Here is a 13,987-nt window from a genome sequence, read left to right on the forward strand (position 1 = left end):
ATGGTTCAATTTTATACATACAAATTCACAAGAAAAGAATCTAAGTGCATGTTGGACTTAGCTGACAACATGGAAGATAAACCAATACTTTGGCATCTAGGGGAAACTCTGACAAAGGACAAAATGGATTACGTTTGTGTAGAATCTGTAAACCATCATCTTAAATGTTTCTACCTTTCTTTGTGTCTACAGAGAGTTTCACTGTTCACCAAAAATGCATTATGTGTAAGCCTATGTGTGTCGGCAAAGCTCCTAAGGAAAATTTGGCTTTGGAATGGTACTGACCAGTGAATTTGGGTGTGTGTTTTGGAAAAGGTGGAAATACGATAAGTCTAAAAATACTCCATTACAAGTAAAATTCCTGAAAATGTTAACTGAATAAAAGAACATAAATCCTATTAGTAAAAGTATCAAAAGTAAAGACACTCATTGTGCAGAACAGCTCTTTTAACAGTGTTATATTACTATAGAATATTATATTATTCCATTTTTAGCAGTTACAAATACATGTAAGAGCATTTTAATGTTGCAGTTGCCAATTTCAGGTACTTTGTATACTACCTGGTGTATTAGTAGGATAGTAGGGGGTTTCTTTATGTGAAAAGTAGTACTAAATAAATGTAGTGGAGTAAAAAGTATAACATTTCCCTCTCAGTTGTAGGAGAAGTAGACAGTAGCAGAATAGAAATACTCAAGTTGGCTACAAGTATGTCAAAATTGTAGTACAGCAGGTTTACTTAAGTGAACATAGTTACATTCCACCACTGGTCTACTTCTACCCATTCTTGCCCCATGCTAGAGGCCACACATTTGGTAGTTGGTGGACACCTTAATAAGTACAAGTGAGCTCTAAAGATGACCAGTCACAAAGGGCCCACCTGCAACCCTTGACATCAGTGACGACCCTCAGACACACAGGAGCACATGGATCCCACTGAGAGCGCCAGGCCATGACTGACTGGACATGTTGCTCATGCTGACTGAATTCTGATGGAGTGATACAATTTTAAGTGTAACCACAAGATGGCAGTATATGCACACTGAAATATTAAAACAGCACCCAGCAACAGACATGTACCAGCTCAGTAATGAAACTTCATTGGAAGGACATTTTCGTGTGTCAAAGCTTTTAAGTTTCATTCTGATCCTCATGTCGTGAGGTCTATGTGTTCCATACAAAACAGGCAGTATTCAATATTGTATTCATTGCATACTTTGACATAAGGTTGAGTTGTTTTTACTGTCAACACCACTGACAACCACAGATTATAAAAGCACATAAAACACCCCAGCCCAAGTCATTTCTTCAAAAACCTGAATAAAAAGAAGCATTTGAACTCTGCTGTGACTTTACGATACTGTGTATAGAGAAATGTTCCTGAATATCCTTGAGACTCACTTTAACAAGAGTTACTTTATTTTCATGAGTTGTACTTTTTATATTCCAATGCTGTGACAATGTTGTTTTGAAAGACTCATGCAAATAAAGCATACATTATTTAATCACAAAGCACATCCAGCCTCACTCAGATTGATTTTATGTGTTTTGACTGTTTATTTAAATGACAGAGATCAATGTCATTACCAATACAAGAGAATTTGAATTCATATTTTTTTTGGCCTCGGGCGTTTTTGATTGTACATCCCTCTGGCAATTCTTTGACCGATTTGGAAGGGTAGATCTCTCATTGTCTGGGAGGATTAGCAAGCCACAATGCCACAAGGCTTGTGTTTGGCCAGATGAAGAGCATTAACACATTGCTGACAGCCATGCAGACAGCCTTTCAGGGGGAGTCAAGGAATAAAGGTCTTTAAAGATAACAAGATTTCAAGAATTTGAAGGACGACAGATTTGATTTCATAGATGAGGTTTCACTCAGTGGTGACATTTGACTTAAAGTTTTGCTTAAAAAACATATTTTTCAAGTCAAAAATGTGCACGCAAAATCTGTTTCCTGCCATTCACGTAAAAGCCATGCATGTGTTTTTGCAGATTGACGTGGTAATAGTGGAAGGGCAATTACACTGAATTACTGCTCCACTTGCCAGAGATTTACGCTTGAAATATAACAGCTGAGCAAATTACACGAGCTAACAGACAGCTGAAATCAGTGACCTGTTTGTTAAGTATATATTGTAGACTTCTTGTTTTTGCTGGTGGCAAAGAAACTTTCTTTGAAAAAAAACTGTCAATCAAACTTACAACCAACTTTTGTTATAGTTGTAGCTGTCAGTGAGCTAAACATGTCTAATTATCACTTTACTTTGGTGCTAAGAAGAGCTGGCATGCTCCTAGTTGTCAGAAAGCACAAATGCAGGGGAGAGGTTAATACCACTTGTGGCTTTTTATCCTATTACCTACATTAGGTTAAAGTTTATTGTATATGAGGAGAGTGTTCCACACGATCAAGCATAAATGCTGAATGGTTAGCTTAAGAAAGCCCAAGAGTAGTCATTAATGTTAATGTAGTTCACTGTCAATATTCTACATAATTAATATATTATTGCATAATTTGATGGTGTCATTACCATGGGCACAAATGTTCAACACTGTTCAGCTTTACATGGAAGAACTCTCTGATACTGTACCTCTTAGGGGAGCAGATTGTTCTTTTGGAGTAGAGAACAAGAAGGATCTCACCAAGGTTTCTGTTTGTTGCATCACATCACCTCATTGCTGTTTGCATCAGACAAGGTATTTGGGATTTCACTGTAGCTTTAGGCTGACTTTTAAATGGCCAAACAAAGCTGAAAACCAACAGCGTGAAGCATTTTCAGTACAACAGCCTGATTAAAAAAAAAAAAAAAAAAGGCAGCATCAACTTATGTTCCACCTCGAGCTTCACATGAACGCCTTTATGAGAAGTTGTCGGGTCCTGGAAACGTGTCGGGGTAGGCTGGAGAGAAGGGGAAAGCAATTTCTAAAACACAAGGAATATCATCTGTAGCCTATCTGATAAATGAGTAATACTAATGTGGTAAGGTGGTTCACACACAGGTGTTTTTTCATCTATGATCTGTGGCACTGACTCCATGTTAAACCTTTCAGCCATGCATAATAGTATGTCTCTGAAGAGTCACATAAAACTGATTGAAGCTTGAGGGAAATGTAGATTTTGTCTTGTTACCCATGCAACATTCTCATAAAGTTTCCACATCCAAACACTATTTTAATAGATTCTAGGTGTGTGTTAACCATCAAAATTCTGCATTATTCTACTGTCCTGTTGGATGCCTTTACATTCTGTTGTTAACGTCTTCACTTCTAACGGTAAATCCATCAAAAGAGTGTTCTCATCAGTACTTGGGTACATTGAGAGATGAGATAAGTCGTTTTACTTGGAGTGCTGAGAAAAAACTTGTTGAAGCTACTTTTCTGTCTGTGATTGATTACCGTGACATATTGTACATGCATGCAAACTCCTCCATTTTGCATAGCCTTGATTCAGTGTTTTATTTCAAATGCAAAGTCACTTACTCATCACTGCATTCTTTACGATTTGGTGGGTTGGATGTCATTGACCACTCACAGACAACACCACTGGTATTTTAATCTATAAAGCAATATTGGGCAAACTTCTGGCCTACCTCTGCCCCCTTCTGTGTATCAGCTCTGGTCGTTATCAGCTATGCTCCTCCAAGTGACTGCTTTTTATTTTGCTTCAGGTTTTTACAGATCTGGGAAAAACGGCATTCTCCTCTCTGCACCCTGGACATAGAACAATCTTCAGAAAGATCTAAAATTAGAAACACTTATATCCATTGATGAAATTAAGGGCATCATAAAGAATGTGGTGACAGAGACATGTGCTTGTTTTTTTTCTTGAGAGGCCATATGATTGAATAGTTGTTGGGTTTTATATTATATGTTGATTTTATTACATTTTACATGTGTTCTGATTGGCTGTCAGGCCTCTCTTGTAAAGGAGGTTTTCAATCTTGATGGGACTTCCTGGTTAAATAGAGGTTAAAAAATAAATAAATAATAAACTATCAGACTCCTTTGTATTACTATTACTCTTACTCTTACTGTACTGTGAAGTACCCTAAATGTTTTAGCAGAAAATGTGCCCTGTGGGTTACTCTACATCAATAAATTAAAATAAGTTACAATAATTAAATGAATCTATAATAAAAATGAACTATTATCGTTATTATAGCTGCAGTTTTTATCAGGCATGATGACAGGAATGACTGCAGACAAACAGGTTCTGCTGTTCTCAAGGTGCACCCATGATAAAGAAACCATTTCCCCTGCAGGAGACCCCGGTTATTAAAACTAACAGTCTTAATAGGAAATGGGGCTGATTGACAGCTCACTACAGCCAATCCAATACCTTCTCAACTGTAAAGAGAGGGGGCGGGACCATCTTGGCGGTTGCTATTGGCTGGCTTAAACATGCGCAGCTGACGTCGCCATTGCGCGGGTCTGTCAAAAAATATTTTCCATTTATGTATCCAGCTAACGATTCATCCTCTGCTAGTACTTATTAGCTATATATCTTTCTCTTAACGGTCGGATAATATTGGTAAACGGAGGAAACTGTTATCTCGTATGCAGCATTCACCGCGGAAACTCAAGCGTTAAATTAGCATACGTGACAGTCCATAAATTGGATTAGCGCTAAGTAAAGCCACCGGTGAATGGTAGGTTAGCAAGCTTGCTAACGTTAGCTAGTTTGCTAAACGGACTGTTGGGAGTGACGGCTGGAAAATATATGGACATTTCTGGATTTTGACAGTTGAATGTGCGCCTGTGCGTTACGGTAACAAACGGTTGCTGTTGTAACGTAACGTTAATGTAGATAATTTCGTCCTTAGCTGTTTTAGTGTGTGCAGACTTAACATAATTAACATTAACGTACAAGGGTAACGTCTTCACTAACGTTAGTAGCTGTCAACTCAAGTGACCAGCTTCAGGTCAACAACATGGAGAGTTATGGTCAGCGGTTTGAAACCAATACCGGACGAGACAGTAAACCTCAAAAGAAAAAGGGATCTTCCAACAACAACACATGTTATGATGATGGAGACCGCAAACCAAAGTTTGTAAGTATGGCAGACTGTAATGAAACGTTTGTTTTATTGAAGCTATGTGCTGTAGACTAATGTGGCTTTAGTGTAAATGCACAGGGGGCAGTGTGGTTGGGTGAGGGGGTCATTTTATTTCCTTGTCCTTAAGCATCTGTCAATGTCTGCATTATTTTTCCTGTCTGTCTTACCACCCATGGACACTCACACACACAGGAAAGTGCAAGACCAACAAGGAAAAGTTCCCATATTTAATATATTTTCACGTTTTGTCATATGGCAGTGGCAGATGCATGACTATCGAGGAAGATATGTGACAATGACCTTGCAGTAATGTATTATATTTCCAATTACTATCTAAAACTGGCTATTCAGCTCATATCTTAGGAGACCTACATGTAGGCAAAACCCAGCAGAACAGAGCTGGGGATGTGTTATACCTGTGCAGTGCACTTACTTTGCACATTATTTTGTGTCCATTGCAGATAAAATGCCTTAACAGAGACCCAAAAAAGTTCATACACAATGCAACTGAATGTTAGAGTTTCCTTTGTGACCTTGCCTGACTTAACTTTGCATGTAGGAAATCAAAAGGTTAAAATTAGCTCAGGGTTTAGCCCTTTCACTAATCCATGTCCTTCCTACTATTACAACCCAGCAAACATTTTGTCTGCCAGGTATATGTCTTCTGTAGTCTTCTGGGAGATATAGAGAGGTGTTGCTGTTTGGACAAAACAGTACTGTGATTAAGGCTTCCTTTAGTTGTCTAATTTTCAAAGCTGTCAGGCCTCTATTAACAACGCACGCACACAACCCTGCTTCAGACAGGAGACGTGCGTATGACACAGATCTACTTAATGCACGCTCAACCCGCATTTGACCCTGTTCTTATGAGAGTGATAACACAAGTTAATTCCTTGTTGCTGCCATTCAGAGATTCTAGTCTACAATCGTAAAAGGTCTGCGCAGGAATTTTTATTCAGTCCAGCCTGTTATTATCCACTCCTACTGATGAGCTGATGGCTACATGTCTAACATAGATGTGTGTTGTTCAGTGCTGGTTGAAAGTATGGTTGCTAAGTCAGGTTGGTTAAGACATTCAGATTGAATGTCAGTGTGCATTTAACGTGCATTATTGCACCATGTGTGTCTGAAAGTTGGTAATACAGACATATGAATACTGTGTATAGTGTATTAAAGGTAACGACTGGGTTTTTAACTGTTGGTCAGACAAATTAAGTGATATGAAGGAGTCACTTTAGGCTCTGTGGTAACTTGTGATGCCATTTGCTGTTATTATTCCCTGATTCAAGAGGTGGTGCATTTTATGACTGTATCTGACTGCGTCTCATAGACTGCCAGGAATGCGGATTGGCAAACCCGGCACAAAACTTGTATAACATCTGATAACTGAACGTCTTTTGACAGATTCAGAATAAATGCACTGAACCTCTTAATAGGATTTTATTTTGAAATAGTATATACGTAATAAATCACTTAACTATAGGTATGCAGAACACTAATGAGTGGCTACGGTGTTAATGATTAAAACACATAATGGTAAATGTTTTTTGTTGAGGATGTATAAAGCCAGTTGTACAGGGAAACTTAGGAATTTAACCTCTGTAGGGCTGATCACACATAGGGAGTCCTTGAGTTGCCGTTTTGAAAATGGCAATAAGCACAAGCAGTGTTTCACTTAACCAAGACCCTTACCAGTCCTTGAGTGTTCATCCTTAACCTTGAAAATGTTGTTTGATAAAATAATTTCATCTCAAGGTCCACTCACCAGCATTTTCTGGAGTTTTCAGCAGCAGCTCACACGGTTTTGATCAGCAGATGGAGTTTGCACAGTTGTCATGGAGATGGGTCAGTTGTCATCGTGTGACCTCAGTTATGCTGGGGGAGATCATAACCCCTTTCTCTGTTCGAAGATTGTCTTTTGAATGGATGGAGGCTATTTAGATAGGCTGCCAAAGATCACCATCATGCATAACATCCCTATCTACTGTTGACTACTGTATGATGACAATGGAATGATCTCCTTGACAACTGAGCAAACTCCAGTGACTGTGAGGTGTAATGGAAATCTCTGGAAAAAAAATCTAGAAAATGGACCCTAAATTGTTCTATCCTATTTAAAACATAATTAATCTATGCTAAGATACTGCAGGTAACACACACTCAAGACTTTATGTGGCTACTTAACAATAAAAGCAATACCAGCTGAAAACATACTGAAATTATTATAATTTTTTTTTACTGTTGACTTACTCGTACTCTTTGCAGCACTTTTCACTGTTGTCAACAAGAGTGACATGCAAAGCATCCTTACGTGAGCTGAACTGCACCTTTTCACTCAGGCTGATGAAGGTGTTGGTCAATGTTGTTGTTCTTCATTTAATATCCTAAATAAAAAGCAGTACACTGAGGCCATGTTGTGACCCAGAGAGCCTTAATTTTTTTAATGATGCTCCCCTTGTGCCTTTCTTCTGTCTAAATGTCAGAAATACACAACCAAAGAACATCTTGTTTACTATTCTCACTAAATAATACATACATGTATGTGTGATGATACAGCTTGACACCTTTTAGTCCCTCCCAGCAGACTGGTCTGTCTAACAACATATATAAAATATAACTATTATCATAACAAATAACTGAAAAACATTGCATATATTTTTTTCACAGTGAAGAGCATTAATTTATTTAGTTAGCTGTCATCTCAATAGGTGGCACTGCAGTACCACAATATTTACTGTAATTGGCAGAAAGTGGATATGCCATTAAAGGCCATTTCATGTGCAGTGGCTATTTTCAAGCATAGCATTATAAAAGTGAAGAAAAATATGTAACAGAAGACATGTTGATGCAATGTGTTAATGTTATTTTGAGATCCGGTTTTTGGCCTACTTAATTACAGGGTAGAAAAAAGGATGAGATGGACTGTCCATTGTCAAAAAAAAAACCCAAACAAATAAAGTAATTTTATGCTCTGAAAAGATTTTATAGTCTCATTAATGTAATGGATGTTAATATCTTTTTTTTTCTCTATATCACTAATTTTTGGAGAATGTTTTTAGTGTTAATGGGCAATATTATTGAATTTGGGTGCTCAAAGTAACTGGAAATGAATTTATCATAATTGAGACACTTCATTTACCTATTCAATTAACCCTAAGCATTTTATAGTGCCATTTGCAAAAAAAAGAACACTTTTCATCTTCATATTGGCTTAAGAAAATGAAAAAGAGATGGGTAGAAACAAAATACACAAGTCGTGTCGGGAGGAAATCTGTCATTTTAGAGCTGAAATGTGCCGAACAAAAACCTGGTTGGGGGAAAAGGAAGCAGTGTCAATCATTAATGACTTTTACAGGAACATTTCATCAGCATGTATTGGGCTTGACAAGTTTGTTGCATCAAAGCAGATTTTTCTGTGACTTTTAATTGTTAAAAGTTACTTTGCTGAGTTGAGTTTCAGTCAGTGCCTGTGAGGTATTGTTGAAAGCAAAAGGTATAGGAGATTAATCAATTAGTCAGTTGACAGTAAATACAATAAAAAAGGAATCTGAATCACTAAATCTTGTGCTCTCTGAGTGACAGGTTCAAGTCTGGGGTCTGTTATACTTGTGAACAAAACCACCCATGCAGGAAAAAAAACACTTATTTATGAAGGGATTTCTGCAGAAAATGTTTAGAGCTGGACCCAAATATTTGACTATTTTGATATTAATTTATTGGGTAGGTATTCAGTTTTCATTTTGGCATTCAGATAGTCTTTGTTTTTTTTCTTTGTGTTTTTTTTCCCATAGCCTTTTGTCCAGTGTTATCCCGGATTTGGAGCCTATGATCATTTATGCGGGTCTATAATTTATCCATTATAATAAAAATTGTCACAAGCTGTTATTATATCACAAAATGTGCACAGATATTACCTTGTAGACATGAGCTTGTTTAACCAAACCCATCGGGATTGGAAACAAATAAAAGACACCAAACCTTCTCGAAATTTTCTTTTTAAAATGACAAATAATTCAAAAACACTGTAGAATTACAGAAACATTGAGAATGAATGCCTCTAATTAAACCAAAACACACTTGTTGTGGCACTATGCTGTCCATCTCAGTTGAGAACGGAGAAATACCGAGCCGAATCATTCTGAATCTTTGAATATTGATACCGATTGAATCTCTCTATGTAGTGACTTCCCATTCCTGTTGACTCCGAGCAAAGCTCCAAAGCCGAAAAAATGGTATCCGGGACAGCCCTAGGCATGTTTATTTAAATCTTGACTAAAAAGGCCATAGTATTGAGGGTTTATTTTTCAGTTCTGGTAAATGAGATGGTGGAGCATCATTGTTTAGTTCACTGTGGTCGATTTTGCCTTGCCATCAGAATTTGCAGCCCCTCTAGGCCTGTGCAATTGCTCAAAGATCTAAAAGTGAAATAAAATAGAATAACAAAAATAAAGGGTTAGCAGGGCTGTTATCGAAGGGTCCAGAAAATAACAATTTTAAAATCTGCTGTCTTTGAATGCTGTCTCGGTTTGGGTTGGTTCTTGGGTTCTGATCTGCATGAAACATTCCCTTTCTGTGTTTACATGTCTTTTCTCTTGTGGTTTGCATGTGCAGTGTTTTATGAATCAGTGTTTTCTGTACGAGTCGTTATCTCAGTTAACTGAAAAAGATGTCGAAGTTCAGTGTTTCCTCAAGATCAACTATCTTGTTTTCATGTACTGGCAATTTCCTTTATGGTACAGTAGTTATTCAGTTATGGCCATTATCTAGTACTTAGAATAGTTATGTCTAATTGCAGGGGTTCATCTTGGTTAGTTTTGTCCTAAATATGCCCACTCAAGCATCGTTTGTCAAGTTATGGGCATATGAGGTCAAAGTTTGACGACTATGTCTAATTAGTTTGGCCAGTTGTCCACTTGAGGACAACATGATTTCTAAAGTAGACATTTGGTGGGTCATTTGATTAGTATTCTCTCATGTCAGCTTTGAGTCTCGCACATTTTGAACAAAAATGTATGATGTTAATCTCGGAGCATCATTAGCGGGATGTTTTATTGACAGGTTGACACATTTATTTTTACCAGGTGATTTTATAATATTAATTAAACACTGGTGTGTATTGATTTATTTCTCTGAGGTTCTGTGCACTCTGCTGCTATGTTTTTTAAAAGAAGAAATTATTTCAGAATGTTATTGATTAGGACTTTTTTAAGGTTTTAAAATCTTCTGGATTTAGTCTAATGAGGTTTATAATATGAGTATATATAGAGACTGAAAGCATATGTGTGAGACAGACATATACACTGTATGTAGCTTACAAATTTTGTTATAAATCAGATTTATGTATGGGATTGTCCCCTATGGAGAAATAGTCAATAACATTATTGATAACATAAAGGGAGACGTAGCCTTTCAATGAATGTTTGTCATTATGAGAACATTTTGAAATGTAATGTTTTCTATTCATGTAGTGACTTCCCGTTCCTTATTAGGATGATTCCTTTGGCGTTTTTTTTGATTCTGCACTCCTGTTTCCAAATCCATATGGCAGCTTTCCCAAGAAGTCTGCAGAAAAAAAACAAACAAACAAACAAAAAATGTGCTAGAGCAGAAAAAGCAGCAGACAAAACTTGCTCGGCAGGCACTGAGGTAGCTGGTACGCACAGATAACAACAGGCCAACTGCCAATCTCCTCTTCGACTGCACAAGTGGATCCTTTATAATTTGCAGACAGGGCTTGTTAGAGAAGCACTTTATAGGCAGCAATTTTCGTTCAAATGACTAGTGTCGCCGATGTTGACTAACACGTCACTTGGGTTTAGACATTTAAACATATATTTAATAATCTGCTAAAGTGCACTGCTGGGTGCCCCAAAAGGATTTTCTTTTTATAGGGAAAGTTTGGCACCCACCCCATTGTGCTTGGTGATTATTGTTCCGGCTCCTGGGGGAATGTGAGCTAGTTAGGGCTTCACTCAGCTGGCATACATCGGTTTTATTAAAACCTGTTGGTCAGCTGCTGCAAACCGTAATATCTAAGCAGGTTCAACTACACATGTCAATCCAATGAGCCACTACAACTTCCAGATATCCATCCTATTGAACTCCTTCTGGATAAATGACAGCAGTGCAAACTTCTTTTTGAATCTCAAAATGAATGTAATAAAGTAGAGGCAAAACAACAGCAACATTTCACTGTCCTTATCCGTCAGACTTGGCTCTGTCTTTCTCTCTTGACACCAAAAACACACCGAACAGTAGCGAAGTGCGGCCTGCAGCGAACTGCCATGCAATGGCTGTGGCCGTTTTATTCTGCAGCAAAGTGCAGCCAAACTAAAAAATTGTGGATAGTTTAACATTTGGGTGGCAAATTGCAGCTAGAGAATGCCCGTTGCCAATCGGTCCTGTGACTTCTGTGACATGTTGACCTATGCAAAGAAATTCTTCCTGCCTGAAACACACAAACATGCCTCATGGCTGCAGAAAGATATAATTATTTTGGTGTTAGGGTGAGCTGCACTTTGCCAATGCTAGGTGTGTTTTGGGTGTAACGCTGCAAAAAATGAACGCCACATGTAACTTGTCATTTCTGTGACAACTCAGTAGGCTGCAACAAAGATGGGAGACCAGACGAGTTTACAAAGAGTTAAAAGTTTATTGATTTACAAAATACTGATAAATAACTAAATAAACATGAAAGTCAATAATCAGTCATGTCTGCATGTATGGGTGTTGTGGTGGCGAAAAGGCCTGGAAATACTTGGCCCTTAAGCTCAAGTTAGAAGCAAAACATGTTTACCAAAATTGAGCAAACCTGAATGGTCTCACTCTGGGGAGAAGTCTAAGAGCAGAGTGACCTGGCAAACAATGTGGTGGAGAAACATTGTGATGTGGAAATAGATGTTGTTGGCAGAACAAATTATGGTAAAACGCCAAGTATTAAGATGAAGATGAGTGCGAATTCTGGAAACAGCAGGAAATCACACCCTCAGACACACATGGAAAGTTAGGGATGATGTTTATCTGAGGAGGAGTATAGTGTTTGGTGAACTGCTCTGTGGGGCTGACTCAGTGTTGCGGCGTTTGAAGCTGTCCCAAGATTGTCCCAGAGTCATACAAGTCTTTTTTCAACTGTGAAAATGTCTGTAGACAAAGCAAAAGAACAGCAGCTGCACCACGAGGGATGAGGGATCCTACTCTAAGTTAGCACGCAGTGATATCTGTTAATAAATAACAGCACATTATTTTGTTCTTGACTCCTGTAGAGTTAAAACTAAAATTTGATACAGCTGCTTTTTGTATCCTGATTTGTTTTTTTCTGTTCCCCACCTGTAGCACTTACCCTTTAAAAACATCACAGATGATGTGGTAAGATTTTGAGAAATTGGTGTGCTTTCTCTCCTGCATGTCAATCTTTGCAACATCTAACATCACTTTACTAAAACTCATCTAATCTGCTTATTTTGAGTGGCAATGAAATTGGTCTCCATTGCCAGACGTTGGTTTCATTCACATCACGGAGCACAGGCTGCTTTTCTCACTTACTAATGTTGACTCTGCGTTTTATCCTGATAGTGCTGTGCTCAACATGTGTTCAACAGATGTTCTGAGTACTGTATGTGCTTTGTTCACACTAATAGCATCGTTTTTCTAAGTCATTAATAGGCTAATTGTTTTGTCTACTTTGTTCTGAGTATTAACCGTTTAAATATGCTCATGAGCTAACACATCTTTTAGGTATTTGAACCTAGCACTAGGAATTCTTGTGTACTTTTCTCTGTTTTAATTGTGTTTTCTTTGTTGTCTACAGCTGGACAGATTCGCCAGTATTCGGATTCCGGGTAGTAAAAAGGAGCGGCCACCGTTATCACACTCCAAACACAATACCAACGATTGGTCCATTTCGTCATCATCCACCTCACATCAGTTTGAGGAACTCTCATCAAAGATCACCTCGGAAAAAGAGATCCTGGCTCTGTTTGAAAAGATGATGGTATGTTGTTTTGTCATTGTACAGTATCAACAGAGAAACAGTATAGCAGCTTGTGTAAAACCCAATCTGACGCCACAGTGACTGAGCAGTAAAGGTCTGGGTGAAGATTGTAGAGAAGGAACACTGAACAGAACAAGGTGAGCATGCTCCATGTTTGAGTATCTTTCAGATGTATCGTCACATTTAAATAAAAATATGGGAAATCAGTAAAAGCAAAATAAGCAACACTAAAGCACACTACTAAAATGCAGACTATTTTTTGGTTAAATAGAATTCATGACAAATACGACAAAGCTTTCAGCTGAATAATGGCTCTAATAATAGACACTCCTTTACCCTGTTTATCAGTCAAATGCTCAGGCTCCTTTAAAGTTTTTGAAAGAGTTCGGATAAAGGAACATGGATTTTCTCAGACTTTTGAGCCTGCTGTTTTCTAATAGTACATTCTGTAACACCATATTACCATTTGAAATACGAACGCTGTAAAGACGTTGAGAGACGACTTCCACTTGTTTTTTTTTTTCCCCACTTTTTAGGAATTGATTAAATTACTTGAGACTTTTGGGGCTGCCTACTGCCAGACTTATTTCATGACGTTATTCACAATGGTAATAACATTAGGGCTACTACATCCATAAATGCAACACTTGTATAGCTCACTTTAGAACAGGCTTCAACACTGGGCCTCATTCACCAATATCAGAATTGTTTATGTCTTTTTACTTACAATGATGAATCCCCTTGTCCAAGTAAAGTGAAGGCACATGCCACTTGATCCGAATTAGCATAGGTAAATGCCCCGCCAATCCCCATAGAGGTAGCAGTTGAGCACTTCCGGTTCCTTTGCCCTGAAGTCAGTGGGTCTTTTGAGTAGGTTTTTGGTGAACAAAACACACAAGTATCACATACTTTTGTGCCACAGAGCTTATTTTATGCAATAAC

At 38.0% G+C, this 13,987-nt stretch overlaps 1 protein-coding gene across 4 annotated transcripts in view; it reads left to right on the forward strand.

Annotated features, from left to right (window-relative positions):
• Window positions 1-4,442: 4,442 nt before the first annotated feature.
• LOC125878988 (protein diaphanous homolog 3-like) overlaps window positions 4,443-13,987 on the forward strand; it is a 242,149-nt gene continuing 232,604 nt past the window's right edge. For 3 of the 4 annotated variants that reach the window (XM_049560553.1, XM_049560578.1, XM_049560561.1), the window contains exons 1-3: window positions 4,443-5,049; window positions 12,388-12,420; window positions 12,863-13,045. In XM_049560553.1, coding sequence (XP_049416510.1) covers window positions 4,930-5,049; window positions 12,388-12,420; window positions 12,863-13,045 — 336 coding nt within the window. In that variant the 5' untranslated portion in view covers window positions 4,443-4,929. The remainder of the gene's footprint in view (window positions 5,050-12,387; window positions 12,421-12,862; window positions 13,046-13,987) is intronic. The other variant, XM_049560569.1, reaches the window with a different exon arrangement.

Source organism: Epinephelus fuscoguttatus, linkage group LG2 (assembly GCF_011397635.1).
Source record: "Epinephelus fuscoguttatus linkage group LG2, E.fuscoguttatus.final_Chr_v1".
NCBI classification, from domain to species: Eukaryota; Metazoa; Chordata; class Actinopteri; order Perciformes; family Serranidae; genus Epinephelus; species Epinephelus fuscoguttatus.